Source organism: Talpa europaea (genome assembly GCF_964194135.1).
Source record: "Talpa europaea genome assembly, chromosome: 10".
NCBI classification, from domain to species: Eukaryota; Metazoa; Chordata; class Mammalia; order Eulipotyphla; family Talpidae; genus Talpa; species Talpa europaea.
The window spans coordinates 106,402,606-106,424,175 of NC_140077.1; the positions used below are offsets into that span (position 1 = coordinate 106,402,606).

Below are 21,570 nucleotides of genomic sequence, written 5' to 3' on the forward strand. Positions count from 1 at the left end.
GGAACCAGATGGTTTAAAGTATTTTCTTATTCTGAAAGTCCAAACTGTATCACTAAGTAACACATTTTTTTTAAAGATTTATTTATTTATTTATTTATTCATTCATTCATTCATTCATTCAAGCACTGGGTACAGTCAGAGGCGTGGGATGGTGAGAGAATTCACCAGAGCTAGAGGGGAGAGCAGAACAGGCAGAGTGACGCTGAGGGGAGCAGTGGGCGGCAGGAGAGGTCTGCATGCCATGTGGGACCCTCGTACGGCAGCCAGGGATCGAACCGGTGCTGCAGAGGCCACAGGCAGCTTCGCAACCCAGTGCTCAACCACTGCGCCACTGGGGAGGCCCACTAAGTAACACATTTATGAAAAGAAATAAACATTTTTCCTCCTTCCAATGATAAGATTTCAGTCTTAAGCAAGGAGCAATCCCTACATCTTCATACAGCTAAGTTATATTGAACAATAGGATCAGTTACTCAATAATTGAAGCACTATGAAAATGAAAATTTGACAGCTCAGAAAACCTTCCTCTGGGGTTGTATTTTCATAATTAAAAAATGTGGATTTAAAATAATTAATTTAAATAGTCAACTTTTCTATATTTAGTGGGAAAGGACAGTTAAAAGGATGCTTTCATGGCCATGTAATCTGCTTAATTTTTTAAACAAAATTCACATTTTTAGGTTAAAACAAACCATACAAAATTTGTTTTCTTCACCAAAAATAGCAATATTAATAAACAAAAAAACACTTATTTTTGTAAGTTTTCCAGGTTTTGCTTATATTTACAAGGCGGTAGATAACAATCATGGAAAAAGACAGAAGAAGACAGACAAATCAGTGGTTGGTAACCATGGCCTCTGATCCTGTTCAGACTGAGAATCAGAAGTGTTCAACATGCACCTCTTCTGTAAAGCTTAGGAAGATGTAGGCTCAACAAAGGAACATAAATAGCACAACCAGATGTGGAACAAGGACAGGCTCTTCCCTTCAAACTGAAACTTGTTCCTTCAGGTTCTGTAGTAAAGACAAAATCTACACTGAAATCCTCATTTGGCAAACTCACACACTTCTCTACTATCTGGTAATTCCCTTAACTATCCACTACAGATGTTTAACATCACACTTAAAACACTCCAGTCAGAAGCTTCATTGTAACATTTTATACAATGTATTCCTTCCTCCCACACTGCCACAAATTTCTTCAAAGAACTGATAACTCAAGGCCTAACAAATAGATCCACAGAGATGTTATATCTTAAATGACTAAACTAAAACAATGCTAAAGTGCCACTAGTAGAGATCACACACAGAAGTGTGGGTAGCACTTTCAACGCTGTCTTCTGGAAAGGCAGTTAGATCACTAAAGCTTGAGAGTTCAAACCTAGGCCATTTAATAGGCAGATTATCAATGTCTAATGTACTCAATGGGAGACCTATATGTTGAGGCAATCACTGATTAAGTGCCCTACCGTATAGCTTTCCTGTAAGATGTTTTCAAATTCCATACATTTTCTCAAATAGCAAATATCAGAAAAGCCTTGTTTTTAAAGTCTCTTTGGTATTTTTAATGGTTTCTGAATTATCTCTAGGAAGTGCTGGTTTGGTTGTGTAAAATTAGATATCTGAGCTCTCCAATAATCCAGATCATGTTTTATATAAAGATTTATGTTAAGCAAAGCCAAATTACTTGACTCTTGGCCTGTTAAAATGCTCCTTAGATGGCTTTGAGAAACTTGCACCCATTTTCATAATCTTCTGCTTAATTTTTAATAAAACATTAAAAAGTATACTATTTGTCACTTGGTCTACTGCTTCATTGTTCATTAAAATTTTAAAATGACACACTGAAAATCACAATTTTCTTTTTGAAAACTTGTAAGACTTAACTTTCAATGTCAACTTTTTGGCATAGAAGGTAAGAGAATTTAACACTAAGATTTTGTCAAAGATATCTACTCATTCAAATAGAATCCATTCTTTTCCCACATATACAGTATAATAGTCTCATTCTTAAGACAGAAGTTATATTATACAAGCCTTCAATGCTATAAATGCTTAAAACAAAAATAATCCAAATAGGGAAGGGGAATTCCTGAGGAAAACCTATTAACATAAATGTTATATTTAACTATTTGTATTAGGATATTCTTGAAATGCTGACTAATGGAGGACTTAAGGACTCTCAAAGCCAAAAGAACAATTCAGTAACAGATCAGACATACAAGAAAGGTCTAAAAAGAAGAGTAATGTCTTCTATTTATAATTAAGGCCCTGCCCAGGAAAATTAGGGAACCAGCTATAGGTTTGCATGCTACTTCTAAACCAGTAATCTAAAATCTAAACCAACTCCTATGATTTAGTTAAAGATCTTTCATCTCTGTAGGTGTGTCTAAAGCATTTTTATAGTATAGTCATCTGGGGAAATGGTATGTAATTTCAAAAACAGGTATAAATTTAATAAACTACAGCCATATATTACATGTGTGTACTAATTAACAAGGGTAAATAATTAGGATTTTGCTTTAATTTTTTTTGAGAACTCTCACATTGAAAAGGTCTTACTATTTCCATAGATAAGAATGTAATTGTATTGATACTAAATATTAAGAGGAAAGAAAATGGATCTCAGCAAGAGAAAGGGATTTTTTTTAAGAGCAGGGAAAAGTTGTTAGCTGGGGCAAAGCACCTCCCAAAATAGAGAGAAAGATAATTGTAAAAATAATAAGAAGTAAATTTAATATGTCAGATATCCTTGATCAGTCTAGTCTCTACACACTTAGCACATCAATCAGTAGTCTGCTTTTTAAATTCATCTATATGTTGTCTCTTTACAACTGTTCAGAATGTCAAAGTGGAAATAGGTAGAGAAAATATCTCTTTGAGGGGCCTCCCCGGTGGCGCAGCGGTTGAGCGCTGGGTTGCAAAGCTGCCCACAACCTCTGCAGCGCTGGTTCAATCCCCGGCCACCGGGCAAGGGTCCCACATGGTGCGCAGACCTTTCCTGCTGCCCTCTGTTCCCCTCAGCAGTGTACTTTGGTCCTTCTGCCTGCTCTGCTCCCCGCTCTGGCTCTGGTGAATTCTCTCACCCTCCCGCGCTTCTGACTGTACCCAGTGCTTGTATAAATAAATAAATAAATCTTAAAAAAAAGAAAGTATCTCTTTGAGTTTGCTTGCAGTTACAGATAAATTTAAATACACTCCCTCTTTCCCTTCATTCCTTCATAATGTTTATTAAAACTTGTAGATTATGAATAGACATCTCAAAGAAGATACACAGATGGCCAACAGGTACATGAAAAGATTTTCATCATCTCTTATTAGGGAAATGCAACTCAAAACCACAATGAGATTCTCACTTTACAACTTTTAAAACGATTATCAAAAAGTCAAGAAGTACTCAGTGTTGACAAAGATGTAGAGGAAAGAGAGTCGCCATACATTTGTGGGCATGTAAACTGGTGCAGCCACTATAAAACATGCATGAATGACAAAACAAGCAGGGTTTTTGGTTTTTTTTTTTTTTTGTCTAAAACTATCTGGATCTAAATATTGTCTTCAAATACAAAAACACTAGTTCAAAAGGAAACTTTCACTCCTCTGTTCCTTGCAGCACTATTTACAATAGCCAAGGTATGGAAACAACTTAAGTGCCCCCAAACAGATGAGTGGACCAGGAAGATGTAGACTACTACTCAGCTGTGAAAAAAAGATAAAACTCTTGCCATCTGTGACAACACAGATGGAACTGGAGGGGATTATGCTAAGAAAAATAAGTCAAAATGAGAAAGACAAATACTGGTGATGCCACTTATATGGGGAATATAGAGAAACAAAAGATCAGATATAGTCAATCCAGTACCAAACCCTAGAGATCTGATGTTAGAAATCTGAATTAAAGGATACCAGAGGGGGACAGGGAGGAAGCACAATAAACCATGGGGATGGACGATGGTGGTGGGTGTAGTGTCACGAAGAGAGAGATCCTACACCTCCAAATACAGTGTTGTAAACCAGTGTTAATATAACTGTTAAAAAAGCAAAGCAAAACCAAAAAAATCTGTTTTCTACTCATTTCTCAAAAGTATAACAAGTTTTCTAAGTGAGAGTGATACAGCTGAAAAAAAATCTATTGTAAAGCACTGACTCATGATATAATGATAAAACACTACATTGGGACAGAATTTTAAAAACTCTTGCCAATATATGTTTAAATTGCACTTGCCCAAACAAGGGCAAGATCGCATGAAAAAATTAAACTAGGCTATGAATTGTGTGTGCAAATGTACGTGTGTGTGCATAAAAGTGTGTTTTATATGGCCTTTTCATATAAACTACATGGAAAAAAAAACAACAAAAAAGCAGTACGAGGTCCTAGCTACTCTGAATATCTATGTCTACAAATCTGTGTTTCAGCTTTGAAATTTAAGGGAGTTTATCTTAGGACCAAAGAAAATTAACCAAAAAGCTTTAAAACTTAATTCACCAAAAATTGTATCTAATCTCCAGGTAAGATCACCCTGATTATCTGTCTTTTTGTTCCTCATACCAGGACCAAGTATATTCCACATCTATAGGAGTATATACTAAAATCTATGATGATTTTGATTTCTGTGCTCATATTGATGAAAAAATTTAAATGTTCACATCATTTTATTTTGGAACATCTGAAAAATGAAGTAGTTTTTAGAAGTACTGAATCAAGTAGAGGCCACTATGTATCCACAGCCTCAATTCTTTTGGCATCAAATGGTATATAACTTTGCTGGACATAAATTTACTCCGTAGGAATGAAAGCTCATTGACAGTGTAAATGTGACTCATCACCTGGCATTCCAAAATACGCACTGAACTCAGCGTTCAGTACCATGGGTGCACTGCGAACACAAATATAGTACAAACAAGTACTATCTGTAACTTTATATTGCTATTTCACACTTTCATGGGTACGTAGTTCTTTTGGTTTAGGTCTTCTTCAGCTTAGGATGGAGTTACATCCTGACAAAACAAGTTCAAAATATTTTAAGTCAAAATTCATTTAATGTACCTAACCTACCAAATATTATAGCTTAGCCTAGCCTACCCTAAGCTTGCTCAGAATACTGACATTTGCTTACTGTTTTGCCATGTTATCTAACACAAAGCTTATTTTGTAATAAAGTATTGAATGCCTCATGTAATTTTTTGAATACTGTACTGAAACTGAAAAACAGTTTGTAGAGTATTGTTACCTTCATGGTCACGTGGCTGACTAGAGCTGTGATCACTGCCACCACCCAGCCAACATATCTATACTAGGCCAGGAAAAGATCAGAATTCAAAATTCAAAGTACAGTCTCTAGTGAATGTGTATAGCTTTATTGCCACTGTGAAGTCAAAAAAATCATCAAGTTGAACCATCATGAGTCGGGGACCATCTGTATTTACATTTCATTTTGTTTGGGTTGTATCAGTGTGCAAGACCTATATGCATAAGTACACATATTTACATTCATAAATATTTAAGTGACAACGTAGTTAAAATAATTAAGGCAGTCCTGGAATTCTGCAACTTGGCTGTTAGATTTTTACACTGTCTTTTCATGTTTAAGTATTGCAAATACTGCTATAGTTTGAGAAACCCTGCATTTAAAGATATTGAGAGAGAAAAACCTTCAAACTAAAAATATTTTTCAATAAACTGGGGCATAATAAATGTAGGATGAGTTCTTTAACTGACTCCTCATCTGAACAGAGGTAAAACATTTCTCAACCATTGTCCAGCCTCTGAAAACCCTTGATTAACCCTTTTCTTTCTTTTTTTTAAAGTTAAGTCACACATTTTCTTTCTTTTTTTTAAGATTTTATTTATTCATGCATACAAGAACCAGGGTACAGGCCAGATGTGTAGGAGGGTGAGAGGATTCACCAGAGACAAAGCGGGGAACAGAACAGGCAGAGTGACTGAAATTCACTGCTGAGGGGAGCAGTGGGCGAGACAGGAGAGGTCTGCCACACCATGTGGGTATCTCGCTGGAGGCCAGATTGAATCCGCACTGCAGACGCTGTGGACAGCTTCACAGCGCTGCTCTCAACTGCCTGCATCACCAGGGAGGCAGTTAACCCTTTCTCCTAAATCCCTTAAGTGTTATGAGTCTGAGAGGAAGATATGACCCCATTTTAAGCAGGTGATAGATAAGGAGTATGGTCCAAAAAAAATCCAGTGCAAATACTGGAGATTACAGAAACAAGATGTTTGCCAATAAAAGAGATGTTTAGGAGACAGATCGCAAGGGACAACAGCAGTATGATGATTGTCTCAAAGACTGCCATGGTCAAGTTGGATGATCCTTACGTACCTCCAATTGATGACTCTAACATTAAAGGGGGAAGTTACAAGGATGCAAATTTTAGTCTAAGATGCTGAATTTGATTACCATTTATCAAACATACTTAAAGAGCATGGTAGGACTCTGCTCTTTTATATACATTTTAAGGTTCATGTGGAACCTACTGGTATTGGCCTTGACTTTTTTTTTTTTTTTTAAATATTTATTTATTTATTTATACAAGTACTGGATACAGTCAGAAGCGCGGGAGGGTGAGAGAATTCACCAGAGCCAGAGCGGGGAGCAGAGCAGGCAGAAGGACCGAAGTACACTGCTGAGGGGAGCAGCGGGCGGCAGGAGAGGTCTGCGCACCATGTGGGACCCTCCTCTGGTGGCCGGGGAGCAGCTGGGGATTGAACCGGCGCCTCCGAGGCCGCGGGCAGCTTCGCAAGCCAGCGCTCAACCGCTGCGCCACCGGGGAGGCCCTGGCCTTGACTATTAAACTGATGAGAGGAGCAGACATCGGGCTATTTCTCAAGTTCTTGCTTTCAAAGTGGCTTGATGAATATGATTATAATAATAGTAAGTTTCCATAAGTCCTTTGTTTTCTTGATTCTTTATTAGGCAAGGTAAAATTCTGCTAAGAAGAAAATAAGATGATGGGCAAGGTATTGGGGGAAGAGAGCATCAATCACACTACTTTAAAGAAATACACTGTCAGGGCATCTCCGGTGGCACGAGGGGTTAAGCACAGCACTATGAAGCTACTATCTGCAGCCTCTGCAGCACGAGTTTGATCCCTGGCCGGTCAGGGAGCAACCCACATGGCGCAGCAGACCTCTCCTGACTTGCCCGCTGCTCCCCTCAGCAGATCTGCCTGTTCTGTTCCCCACTCTTTCTCTGGTGACTCCTCTCACCTTCCCCCCACCCTGCACCTCTGACCTGTACCCCAGGTATGCATAAATAAATACACTGTCATTCAAAAACTATAAAGAACACAGAGTGTGTAAAGTATACATAGTGAAGAAAAAGAAAAATCAGTGAAAATATTTTAAAACTTCTATTGTGATATTATTTTTGTTGCAAGTCATTATAATTTAACAAACATATAAACAAAAGGTAACAAGGTAGGCATAATATATATATTATTGTAGTTCCCTTGTCTGAGGTGTTAGTAAATATTATCGTGTGCCCAAAAGTTGATCTCAGGCATCATTATTTTCCCATTTCTTCAGTTTATAAGGTAGTAGCTTCTGAAAATTTGCAAAATGACTAGTCAGCTACTTAAGGCTGCAGTAGACATGGCAAACAGGATAAAATAAGCTGGATTTCATATAATTCAAATATATAATACAAATAATAGAAAGTCTTAAGGAATAAAATGGTATTCATTTAAATGCTATCCTTTGTGGTGAAAAAGGAACCCTCCTACATTGCTGGTGGGAGTGCAAACTGGTCAAACCACTATTAAAAGCTGTGTGGAGATTCCTCAACCTGCTAAAAATGGACCTACCATACGACTGGCAATTCTCTCCTAGGGATCTACCCAAAGGACACAAAAACATTGATTCAAAAGACTACCTGTACACCTATGTTTATTGCAGCACTATTTACAATAGGTAAAACCTGGAAACAACCCAAATGCCCAAAAGTAGATGACTGGATCAAGAAGATGTGGCATATATACACAATGGAATATTATTCAGCAATCAAAAAGGATAAACTCATGCCATTCACAGCAGCATGGATGGAACTAGAAGGAATTATGCTCAGTGAAATAAACCAGAAGGAAAAAGAAAAATATTGAATGGTTTCACTTATAGCAGGAATATAGGGAAACCAAATAAGAAATCAGTGTAAAAAAAAAAAACAGTACAAGCACAACAAAGCAAAAATGGACAATTATAAACCAGAGACATGCTGCGGGGAGGAGGCGGGAGAGAGATCAGAGGGAGGGAGGGAGGCGCACAGGGGACTGAGGTGATGGTGCACAGGTGCACTGGTGAAGGAAACTCTATGGGGACCACACCTGAGGGGGTGGGGAAACAAATATTGTTTAAAAATGAACAATGATGTAAAAAATAAAAAAAAAATTAATATTAAAAAAAAGAAAATGAAAAAAATAAAAAAAAATTCTGTCCTTAAAATATTTCCACTCACAGAGTCTCCCTGGTGGTGCAGGGGTTAAAGTCTCAGTGCTATCAAGCTATCACCAGCCCCTGCAGCATGGGTTCGATCCCAGGACAGGGAGCTAACCTACACATGGCGCAGCAGACTCTGCTGTCTCGCCCACTGCTCCTCTCAGCAGTGTATTTCAGTAGATCTGCCCATTCTGCTCCCCACTTTGTCTCTGGTGACTCCTCCCACCCAACCCCCTCCCTGGCACCTCTGGCCTACACAACATTTCTTTGTACATAAATAAAAATAAACCTTTAAAAAAAAATTTCCACTCACGGAATTTAAAAGTTCTAAATGTGAAAGATGTGTTAAAACTATATATGAAATTACTTTGCTAGAACAAAGCTTAAAATAAGAATAAACACCAAAGATGTACAAAACTTAGCTATATTTTAAGGATAGAATTTAAATGAATACCATTTTATTCCTTAAGACTTTCTATAATTTGTATTATATATTTAGCTATATGAAAACCAACTCAAAAGTTAGGTATCTCAGGCACTACTTAAATTGGTAACATACAAACATGCTACTTTTTCTTGAAGAAAAACCTATTTAGGAACTGAAATATGAAGGGGTCAGAAATATTTTTTTTTTAAGATTTATTTATTTATTTATTTATACAAGCACAGGGTATAGTCAGAAGTGTGGGAGGGTGAGAGAATTCACCAGAGCAGGGAACAGAACAGGCAGACTGATGAAGTATGAAGTACACTGCTGAGGGGAGCAGCGAGCGGCAGGAGAAGTCTGCGTGCCATGTGGGACCCTGGCTGGTGGCGGGGGATAGAACTGGTGCTGCAGAGGCTGCGGCAACTCAACCACTGCGCCACCAGGGGAGGCCCAGAAATATCTGTTTCTTGCATGAACTGTTCCACCTTTGCATATCTAGCCAACTGTCTAGCTGAGATTTTTTTTAAAATACCTCTATCAACTTATTCCCAACTATTAAAATATCTTATATATGGCACAAAAGTAACATTAATTTAACAAACATCAAATGCTAGCAATATTCTGTTGCATGAGATAAAAGAGTAAATAAGACAAGTGTGGTCATAGCCCTCATTGGCTTGTACTTTCTTTTTTTCCCTTACAGCAGTCTACGGAGGACTGTAAGAACTCATCTACACTTGGGCCATCACATCTGATCATGAAAACTGGCCAACTTTTAAAGAAGGGCATGCCAGACAATGGAAAGAGCACGCTTTCCACTCCCAGAAGCATTTTCCAAGATCCCTGAACATCACAGGACTATAAAAAATCCATTTGTGTAGTTTAAAACTTCATGAAACATGATCTTTTCTTATAATATCCAAGATTTCATTGTGTCATACTCTGATGCCATAAATGCTCTCTCTAATACCCTCTTCCTGCCCCCCCCCATCAACCCTTGATAGTTCTTTACTCTTTACTTCTGGAAAGAGCATACTCTTCCCATTACTTCTGGAAAGAGCATATTATACAGCTTGTTACAGCACACCTGAATTTCCTTATTTTAAGGAAATGACATGAAGAGATCAGATTTGTGGAAGCTGGTATTGTGGGAGTCTCTCTCTCTCCACATTAATGTATTAGCACAGAATTTCCTCAACCATTAAATCTTAGATTTAATCTGAAATAGCCAATTTTTCAAAACATTTATTTTCACAAATATACAGATATAACCCTTTTCATGGTTAATCCAGGAAAAAACTTCCCTTGACAATGAAGGAACTTAGAGCTAAATTTATTTCCTGAGTTATTTATTCAATGAATTTATTGTGTGTCCAAGGTCCCTGATCTTGCATTACTCAGTCTAGTGCAAAAGACAGACTCAATATACCACTAATTAGACTACAGAGCTAACTGTTATCATGAAGAAAAATGCTGGGGACTCCCTGGTGGCGCAGGTGGTTGAGTGCCGCACTGTGAAGCTGTCCGTAGCTTCTGCAGTGCTGGTTCGATCCCGGCCGGCTGGGTTGAAACCCACATGGCGCAGCAGACCTCTCCTGTCTCACCCACTGCTCCCCTCAGCAGTGTATTTCATCAGTCTGCCTGTGCTGTTCCCCACTTTGTCTCTGGTGAATCCTCTCACCCTCCCATGCATCTGGCCTGTACCCGGTTCTTGTATAAACAAATTAAAAAAATCTTAAAAAAAATAATAAAGAAAAATGTTGTAAGCAGAGCAAACAGTAACAAGTTTAACCTCATGCGTAGTGACAACATTCATTTCTCTAGGAAGACTCTTCCATCATCCCAGGTAATACATTGGAAGGGGGTGGGGTGGGGTGGGGTGGTGTGTGTGTGTGTATTTTCAGACTATTTCTCTCCCTGTAAAATGGGAACTTCTTGAGGAAAAAGACAGTGTCCCCAGCCTGGAACACTACAGTATGCCCTTGATCAACAACTACTTGAAACATACATTTGAAACAGGTTTTTAAGAAATTCTAGACTTGGCCAGGTAGAGAAGGCTTTGTAGACTAAGATTCAACATTAACCTGCCATGTCCAGCAGCATATATGCCCTAAATATGTGCTGCTTTTGACTTCTAAGTGCAAATACCTTATAACTCATATTTAAGCTTTTTCCTCACTATAACAGGTTCTAAGAGTTCAGTTTTTATTATTGCTATTTTTTTGGGGGTGGGGAGGGCTATAATCTGGGTATTACAGAGATTCATTTTTTAATATAAGACTCTCCAGTTCTTCTTGTTTGCTTTAATACCTTCAAAGAGACTGACCTCACCAAATAGATTCAATAAACTAGATTTATTATTAAGAGAACCTCAAAAACTTCAAGTGCTTGATTTCTTTGGAACCTTATTCTTAAATTTAAGTTAATTCAAGTAAATTTTATGCTAATGGAAAATCACTTATCAAAATAATCAAAATTTTCTCACATGTGAAAAAATTAAATCAACTTATTGTTGACTGAGGAGTAAAAGGTAGAAATTATATAAAATGACATTTTTCTTTGACATAGAGATACACAGGTTTAACTATTAATTTTTGGGGGGTGCTGGCAAACATTTCATCAGTACCAACACCCACTCCCTGGCTGGTGGAAGGGCACTGGCAGCCTTGTCAATTTTCTGGAAGACAGGTATTGGATAGAGAAAGGCAGCCCAGGTTATCCTACATCCAGTAAACAACCACTTAGGTAGGGAAGAGTATATACTTTTAGAAGGGATCTTACTTAGAGAGGCTCTCTGCTAACCAACCTCTCATTTACAGAAAAGGACAATGAGGTCCAGAGAACAGAAGTGAATTTTCTCAAATCCAATGTCAGCAGAACCCAGAGATCCTGACTTGGTCAGGTACTGTATTCCACCATGCTTGGTTATACACATTTCATCAGGACATCAAGACTTTACAACTACAGTCAAAATGTTCAGAAGGGAAGAATACTCATAGAACAAAAAGGCACAGAGCACTGAGTCAGCCCTGAAACATGCACAGAAGAACCAGTCATCTGGACATCCTCTGACAGTTGTCTATCAGAGATGCTATGAGGTTGGCTGGCTCATGGCTTTAGACAAATTCCACCCAATTTTCCCAATATCTGAGAGATACAGGGAAATATCTACTCTGAGAGAAAGTTTCAAGTATAAACAGGATTAGCAATATGAACAGCACCAATTTAGTGAAATGAATCCACCAACAGGAAGTTAAACCAGCAGGTTAAAGATGCTTGCCGGGTGGGTATAATGCAGAAGGAGTACCAGTCAACTCCAGAACACTATTTCCAATCTCCAGAGACTCTCACGATCAAGGGCAAAAGAAAAATATCTGGGTCATGCAAATTTCCTTTGTCATCTGAGCTCAGGGGTTGAGCTCAGGAGTCTTCATGCCACCTGTCTCAAGTCATCACTTTCTCTTCTTCATGAAAAAAAGTAGGAAAAAATAACTTCTAAACTACTAATTTTATGGTATGGAAGAAGCAGAGGGCAACAGAACATGATGGGTACAAAAATACTATTGAAGACTTTTCATTAAAATTGATGAATGAAGATGAAATCAATTTGCATGTTTTGGCAACATGGGCAATACCACAGACCTGTTTTCCTTGATGCAAACAGTAACTTCACAGATAGCTGGGTAGTGCCACATGATAAATCTGAACCAGCATACTTTTAACTAAAAGTTGAAACTTTAAATTGACTGATACTAAGTTTTGATGGTTCATCATTTTTTTTACCATCTGCCTTGTGATAGGACATTCCACTCATTTTGTGGAAAATTCAAAACATGGACAAAGATCTATTGTCAGAGAGAATTCCACCACTGACAAAAGAAGTGCACAAATTTTCTTCTTTTGCAGTAATTTTATTATATTGAATGCTGCTTAAAACACACGGGCAATTGTCTAGACTAGGGAAACATTTCTGTTGTGCAAATATTTGTGTTATGACCTAATATTATTTTCCAAAGTGTGGGGTATGTAATTTGGACTCTACATATACTTATGGTTCCCATCTTCCAAAAATCAGTAAATGGAAGAAACTTTATCAACCTTTGATTATAGTTGACAGTACCCTGAATACCTGACCATATACCACCTGAGAAATAACAAACTCAGTGTGTTATTGTAGGTTCTCATTAATGTGATGATACTCATCTTTGGATCAAATACACTACTTAAATTATTTCAGAGGAGGCTACAAACATCGCAGTCCCTCCTCAGACCTCGGCAGGCACTGCATGGCAAGAGCATGTAAGGAGTGCTTAAGCACCTGGGATGGCCTGGGGTCTCCTCCAAGCTGCATCTAGTATTGGGTCAGTCAGAAAACTTGTTACTCGGTTTTCAAATACCTAGGCTAATGTTGCAGTTTAAGTACTTAATGTGATAAACAAATGTGACAAAACCCTTTCAACAATGTTTCTTCCTTTCGCTAACAGCCCTCTGCTTGTCATCACCTCCTCAGGGAGCCTATAAAACCAAAATACACAGCTGACCTAGTGAAAATATGGAGTCACAACTGGAGCATGTGGCACAACCTAATTTTGTTTGGCTCCTCCTCTAGCCAGGACTTTGGAAAACTGGTAATAGTGACTAAAAGGCAAGGAAAGTGCTCAGTACTCCTCAGCTTGGCTACATCAATCTGTCAAGGTGAACTGTTAGCCATGCTGTGTAAGTTTCCTGCAAAACAGGCTCCAATGCCTTCAGAACATAAGAACATATGTGATAATATAAGAAAAACAGTTGGCACCAAGTTCAGTTTCCTTTCCCTGCCAAGCCAGTATCACTATGACTACATGGAATGTGCCAGTTGCATTAAGACAGACGTTTGAGAGCAGACTGAATATGGACATGCAGTTAAGCGCATACTTGGGTTCTTTCTGATATTTACAGGTGGTATTTAGATCTGAAAAGAGGTTCTTCACTACTAGAAATGCTTTTTTTTTTTTTTTTCCCTCTCTGAAAGGAAAGAAGAGTAAATGTTGCTGAAATTCAAGGAGGATACAACATACAGCTAAGCAATTCCGCTGAGCAAAGCCTGACTGACACTCCAGGATCACAGGCCCAACTGCTGACTCCAATGACCTCCATCATCCTCAGGAGCTACTTTCAGGAGGGAAGGATGCAGGAGAACTAGGCCTTGATTCACCTCATTACCAACTTTAAGTGTAAACCCTTTAGCACAGTGGATCTTAATCCTGGCTGTACCTTGGAATCACCTGGAGAGCTTTTAAAACTCTAGATGCCCAGACTACACCCCAAACCAATTACACCTGATCATCTGGGGCCGAGACCCAGACACTGCGTTTAGAAAGTCCCCAGAGATTCAAGATGCAGCCAAGGATGGGAACCCCTGACTAGGGTCACCCCCTCCTGACCTCATGAAAGTCCAGGCAGGAAAGCCAATCTAGAGGGTTTCAGAACCACAGCTTCTGAGTTGAGCTGGTGCGACAGGGTCCTTAAGTGCAGGCACATGCCCCGGAGATGCCCGCCTGGAGAGCCACATAGACAGCTTAACAGTTTATTTGCTAGAGGGTTACCCCGATCCTCAAGCGGTTCTTCTGCTTTTTCAAATAGTTTGTAAAAAAAAAAAAATAATTCTCCAATCTTCAGACATCCCCAAAGCCCATTAGGTTTTCTTTCTTTTTGAAGGCAAATCCCCTGCAAGGGGGCACTGGGGGTGGGGTTGGGGGGCCGGCAGGGAGCGTGTCCCTCACACACAGGGCAGAGAAAACCATGCAAGTCCCGAGGCCGCCTAGAAATCACCCACAGGCTCCCCACGCGGGCGGCGGGCGCGCGTGCCCCAGGCCCCTGCACCTGCCGGCGCGCTGGGCCGCACCTGCCGCCCAGGCCTCCCGCTCACCTTCCAGCAGCTCCTCCAGGCTGGTGACCTTCCTGCTGCCGTCGATGGAGTAGATGGTGCGGACACCCTGGGGCAGGTTCACGTTGTCCGACAGCGAGCGGGTGAGCTCGACGAGCAGCGCGTCGAAGGAGCGGAAGCGGTCGGCGGAGATGGCCAACACCAGGCCCTTGAAGTAGCGGTCCCCGTTCCGGTAGAAGCGCGCCTTCTTGGCCTTCTTCTCCGAGCTCAGGGCCTGCAGGGTGCGCGTGCGGTAGAAGCTGCAGTGGGCGCTGTGCGCCGGGCTGGGGATCAGCCCGTTCCCCTTGGGGCCCGAGCTGCTGCTGCCCCCGGAGGAGCTGGGCGCCCCTCGCCGCGACCCCGGCCTCGGCCTTTTGTCCCGTTCCTCAAAGTGCTCCAGCTCGATACTCCTGGTGCTGGCCATTGCGGCTGCTCCGCGGGCTCCGCGCCCCAAAACGTCCCAGGCGGCGCGCCCGGGGAGCCGGGAGGCGAAGCGAGCGCCCGTGCAGGCGGCCGAGCGCGCGGGGCCTCAGCGCGCCGGGACACCTGGCCCGGGCATCCCGCCCTCCGCGCGCAGGTGCGGCCGCCGCGTCCAGCCGCCCGGCTCCTGGTCCGGCGCGGCCCGCCCCGCGCCTCCCGCCGGCCCACGGCCCCACGCCCCCCGGCGCGCTCTTGCGCCCGCCACGCCTCGCCGCGCGCGCGGGGAGCCGGCCCGGAGCCGCGAAGTTGGGCGGCCGCAGGCGCACACAAAGCTCGCGCGTCCGCCCGCGCCTCCGGGCGCGCCGAGGGGCAGGCGCGGGGAGGGCGCGAGCGTGGGAGCGGCGCCGCGGCCCGGGGGCGCCCGCCCAGCCCCGCCCGCCCACGCGCGCGGCCCCAGGCGCGGGACGCCGCCTCCCCTGCCCGCCGGGCCCGCGGGGCGCGCGCACGGCTGCGGGCGGAGGGGACCTGCCGGGCGCCTGCCCCGCCCCGAGCCGGCCCGGCCCCCCGGGAGCCGCGCGCTCGGACCCGCGCGGCGCGGGCAGGCCCGGAGGCGGCCCCTGGCCCTCGGGGAGGCCGCACCCCGGGGGCGCGGGAGGGGGCGCGGCGGGAGGGGGCCGCCGGGTCGGCGCAGAGGCGGCGCGGCGCGGGGAGCGGCTCCTCCCGTGTCCCGGCAGCGGGCGCGCCTGACAGCTGCGCTCGCGCGCCGCGCGCTCCTGGGCGCATCCGCGGCGCGCGCTCCTCGGCCCGGGACGCGTCCACGCGCAGGCCGGGGGAGCCACAAAGGAAGGAGATTCAAGGGCAGGGATGGCAGCCCCTAGCCGGCCGCCAAGGGAAGCACCCAGGCCAAGTGGGGCAGAAATCTGCAACTGCAAAGAGTTTGGGCACCAAGTGTATTTTTTCAAAAAGCAGATTTGGAGCTTTATTTAGAAAATCTTTTGAACAGCCTCCAGTTTCCATCGCAGACTCTAACAGAGTACATGCAGGACTTGGAATAAATGAGAGCTCGGAAAATATTGGGATTTGAGGGATTTAGTTAAGCCACAAATGTTGATTGGGAGCACTTGTGTGTTGGGCACTGTTTCCATCGCTGGGGATGCTTTAGTAAAGGAAACACAATCCCAAAGGCTCTCCCCTGCCCCCCCCCATACCCTTACATTCAATTGGTATTTAATGTTATCAATTTGAGCTTCTTATTAAGTAATAAGGCTAAAATTTGTAAGCTCCCACTACGCTGGGAATTTTAATTTAGCAGTGTCTGAGCAGCAGTAAAAGCAAGTTTTCCAAAGGCTTGTGAGAACCATCATATCTACTTTGCCATCTCGGAACCATGAAATGTACAGGTGTTTACTCCTAGTCTGACAGGTGTTTAAACTTCTGAAAACTTAGGCTATTAAGCACCTTTTCTGTAAAAAGGCAAAACATCCTATTTTCCCCACAGACTGAGTCCTGTGAAGGCTTGGCCTTCTCAAGACGGCCATTTTGGCATGTGGGTTATCTCAAGCTGAGGTCCATGGAGCTCTGCAGGCTCACCAGAAACTTTTGCCACTCCCTTAACTACCCAGAAGAATGAAAATTGGGGTTATTACCCAGCATTAGGGTTATTATCAGAAATAATCTTTCTATCAGAGAAACTTATCTCTAGGGCAAACATCTAATTATAGAGCATCTGATCTTGATGATTTGAGCCACCGTTTTCTGGTCATGTGAGTCCCCCTCTGTCCTTGAAGTCACAGGCCCCAATCCCATCCTCAGCTCAGGTTGTATATCCCCCACTTCACCTCATTGTCTTTGGAATTTACATCTATGTAGATTCTTTATATATGTATGTATGTATGTATGTATGTATGTGTAGGGTAAGGTAAAAAGTGTCAGGCTTTTCTGCCCTCCCGCTATTAGGACTGATGACGGAACCTTGTGGTCCCGAATGCATGCGTGATGGCGGGCACCTGGAGTAGGGTGTGGGCCTATGTAGACGGGGTTCACCTGGGCTAAGACAGGGCTTTCAAGGGCGGCATCACGGAGACGCCAGGAGGAACAGAGAAGCTGAGAGAGAAGCAGAGCCTTGAGAATTGCAGAGAGAATGTGAGAGAACTCGAGCGAGCCCAGAGTGAAGACTTGCTGGGGGCTGGGAGTCCTGCCAGCCTCCCGGCCCCCTAGCACCTCTGCCTGCCATGTACCTGGTAAGTCCCAATAAAAGCCTGCAAAAGCCACTGAGGGCTCCAAGACTCTCACTCCTCCTTTACCCCGTCTGCTGGATCAGAAAACCTGCCCTGTGTCCATTCATTCCTGTCCCCACAGTATGTATGTAATTAGATTTGGTTTTTCTGCTACTAATCCATGTGATGTTCATTTGATTGCTGAACCAGCCTAAGAACTCAGAGGCATAGGGGAAAATGTCCTTCCCTTTCTGACCCCAGAAATGCTTGAAAACAAGGTGGAGATACATTCAGTGGTTCTTGGCAGCTGCGAAGATGATGGCCCTGGCCTGGGCAATGCTCCATGCATGGCTCACCTGTGCAGTCTCAGGCACACTTGGACATACCTGACTTCTAAAGCCAGGACTGGAGTGGCTGAGAAGTGGAGCTCATCTGAGGCATCTGTGTCAATTTGAGGGAAAAATTCTGAAATATAAAATTATGTCCGTGGACATGCACAGATGTCAATCCAGAGCAACAAAATCAGAATTGCTGAGGATGGGCTTCTTCAACAGTAGTCTTTGAAAGTGCTCCGAATGTATACCCATGGTTTCCAACCAGCGCCTATGATATTATTCAAACAAATGAGTGTTTTCTCCTCAGTGCTGTTGTTGTTACATGAGTGGGAATTTTATACAACACAGATTCAGATTAGTAGGTCTGGGGCTACAGTAGAGATTCTGCATTTCTAACAAGCTCCCAGGTAATGCCAACACTAGTGGTCTTGGCATAATGAAATGCAATGTTTCTTAAGATAGGCCCCATGCAGTTCTAGGAACTGTAGAGTCTATCAACTTTGTAAATGGCTTTTTACTATTAGTATTTCTTGAAAAAAAAAAACAGACTATTTTATTGCTGTATTAACAAGTGCTTTCCAACAACACTGTATTATCTCAGCAGTTTCTTTAGTCCAAGAGTGTAGTAGCAGCTTCCCTTGGGGTCTCAAGAAATGGCAAATCAAGATGTTGACTGGGTCTGCAGGAATATGAAGGTTTGACATCTTGGAAGATTGGCTTCCAAGATGGTTCACTCATGGAAATGGTAGGAGGCCTCAATTCCTTGCCAGGAACACCTCTCTGTAGGGTCACTGAGTGTTGTCACAACATGTCAGCTGGATTCCTGTAGAGCAAGCATCCAGGAGATAGCAAGATGGAAGGTACAAAGTCTTTTATGATGTGGCCTTGGAGGTCATACCCTGTCATACGTGCAATATCATAGGTTACACAAGTGAGTCCTGTTCAGTGTGGGAGGAGACTACCCCCCAGGCCGTGACCGCAGGTGCCAAGGGACATTGAGGTCAGCCTACATCCTGGTAGCACAGGCTCCAACCATTTAAGCTTTAGGACGCTGGCATATATACATATTCTCACTCAACCCTGAGAAAAGATTTGTAAGTACAAAGATATCATATGCCCGTATTTTAACTTTATTCCTTAATAGTATATCCCTAAATTAAACAACAATTACTGCTTTTCAAAAGCGGTACGGTAACAACAATGTATAAACTGTTAAGTTTAAAAAATTACTTACCGCCTCCTCTTTGCATTTACTGATTGGAAGAATTTTATCCCTGATCCTCATATAAGAATTAAGATGGGGCCTCCCTGGTGGCACAGCAGGTTTAGTCAGCACTGTGAAGCTGTCTGAAGCCTCTGAGGCTTGGGTTCAATTCCTGGCCAGCCAGGGAGATACCCACATGGTGCGGCAGACCTCTCCTGTCTCCCCTGCTGCTCCCCTCAGCAGTGCTTTCTGTGTGTTCTGCTTCCCACTCTGGTGAATCCTCTCACCCTACAGCACCTCTGGCCTGTACCCCAGCTATTGTATAAATAAAATAAATCTTTTTTAAAAAAAGAGTTAAGGTGCTATCAGTTTTCATAAGATATTTCCTTCCGCAAGACCCAGTCGAGCAAATGAGAGGTGGGAAAAAATTCATTTCAGTATAAAAATTCTAATGCAAACAAAATTTGGGGACTCTAAGTTGGCAACTCATAATTCATTTGGGTTATTTCATGATTTAAAACATACAGTAAATTCTCCCCCTTTCAAGTACCTAACACACTTTATCTAGTAAGATAGTCTAACCGGCATTTCCTTTGTTGAAAATATCCCCTTTTTTCTAACCCAGAAAACCCCTGCCCTCCCCGCCCCCCACGACCTGCTTTGCTAATCACTTGCCCTCTAGGGATACTCCAATTCTCCTTGAGGGTTGCAAAGTCTACCACCTGTCTGCTAGGTCCTCATCTTAAAGGGGTCTTGACCTTAGGTCATCGTGGTGTATTCTCTGTATCCCCCTACCTCCTAAAGTAACACTTGATTGGATAAAAACTTGTGCAGAGTACTTTAAAAATGGCTTCATTTCTGTGCTAGAGAGAATACAAGAATTTTGATCCAAAATTTCATATTCTTTTCTGGCATGATTATAAATTGCCCCTCTCTCTGCTCTTGATATATTTAATTTTAAATCACAAAGTTTCTGGTGGATCTGAAATTTTTTGGGCAATATCCAAGAGAAGTCAGGGCAGAAAACCTCCATCAGGCATGAAGGAAAGGTAGTTTTTTTGTTCTCTACACTGTGCATCACGCAGATAAGCAACACAATTTTAGTTCCCTGTAGTTCTTGTTCCCTGCTCACCTCCACCTGGACTAAGAAACGCAATGTAAATTTTTATTTAGCATAATTTGTCTAAGTGGAATTTCATTAAGTAATTCCTTGCAGAGTTTTACATTAGAAACTTGCCCTGAACATCTCCTGGTTTTGCTTCACACTACTTCACAAATGCATTGGCTGGCCTGCACTTTTGGCTAGAAACTTCTGCTTTTAAAGGCAGTTTTCCAGTCACTCCATTATTTATTACATAAAAGATGCTTAGGAGTCTTTTAGATTGCTCAGTGCTGAGACTTTCTGCTGTCTCATGCTTTCATTCCTGTTCACTATGTGCCAGGCATTTGTCCCAGAAGTGATGAAACAACTATTTTCAGTGGAAGGGCCTGGTTGCTATAGACTTGAGCTTTTTAAAAGTGTTAGTTTTTATTTCACAGTCTGTAATGATTATAAAATCTAGTCATTTTTTTTGTTAAGTTTTCCTGTGAAGGGGTATAAAGCAAAATGATTCAGAAGGAGACTCTACCCCTGCCCTATATCTGTACTCCGTTAACAAGGTTCCCTGTTCTCTCCTGTCTTGGTTCAGTCAGGAAGTCTGCTGTCCTTTTCAGCCATGATCTTTAGAGCACCTTACAAATCTATTAATGACTTCTTTGCAGAGACATATGCGGGAATGACCAAAACTACCTATTCTTCAGGTTCAGAAATTTTAAATTGATTTTGTTGGTTGTCTTTCAAAACTTACTATTTTGATATTTAAATGACAATATGAGATGAATTGAAGAAAAATACAAGTATTATGGTTTAAATACATATAGCATGCCCCCCCCTTTTTTTTTCCTATGAGAAAACTGTGGTTGAATAGTTCTTCCTATTGGTATGTTTCATTTCCACTAAGTGTCTAGGACAAAAACTCACACTATCCATGTAAATTTCTCACTTTCAAAATTATATTTAGTTTTTGGTCATTTGCTAGTTCAGATGCAATAACTGTTAAAATGAAAGTAACAAAAACATTGAAACAAATGAGTAACATTTTTTCTTAGGTTTGATTATTTTTTTTTTCTCTTAAATGTCCCTAAGAAGAAAATACAGGCAGATAGTAATTTCCCTACTTTGCTGATCAGGGAATTGGGACACAGCACGGGATTTTCCACTATTTTAATAACATCAAACATGAAAAGTGGAACTCCCTGGTGGCGCAAAGGGTTAAGAGGCAACCTATTGAAGGTAGCCACAGCCACTACAGCACAAGTTTGATCCCTGGCCGGCCAGGTTGCTGACCCACATGGCACAGCAGACCTCTCCTGACACGCTCGCTGCTCCCCTCAGCAGTGTATTTCAGTCAGTCTGCCTGTCCCCATTCTGGCTCTGGTGAATCCTCTCACTCCCCACACCTCTGGCCTGTACCCCAGTTCTTGTATGCATAAATAAATGAATCTAAAAAAAAAAGAAAAGTACTATAGTACTCTCATTTTGTTTCTGTAGAATCAAATTTCCCAAACCAATATAAAA

At 42.3% G+C, this 21,570-nt stretch overlaps 1 protein-coding gene across 4 annotated transcripts in view; it reads right to left on the reverse strand.

Annotated features, from left to right (window-relative positions):
- The window catches only part of DCLK2 (doublecortin like kinase 2), a gene marked incomplete at both ends in the record, with an annotated part of 123,886 nt that extends 108,684 nt beyond the window's left edge, over positions 1-15,202 (reverse strand). For all 4 annotated transcript variants that reach the window (XM_084244754.1, XM_084244753.1, XM_084244752.1 and 1 more), the window contains one exon: positions 14,782-15,202. In XM_084244754.1, the coding sequence (XP_084100880.1) occupies positions 14,782-15,202 (421 nt within the window). The remainder of the gene's footprint in view (positions 1-14,781) is intronic.
- Positions 15,203-21,570: the final 6,368 nt, after the last annotated feature.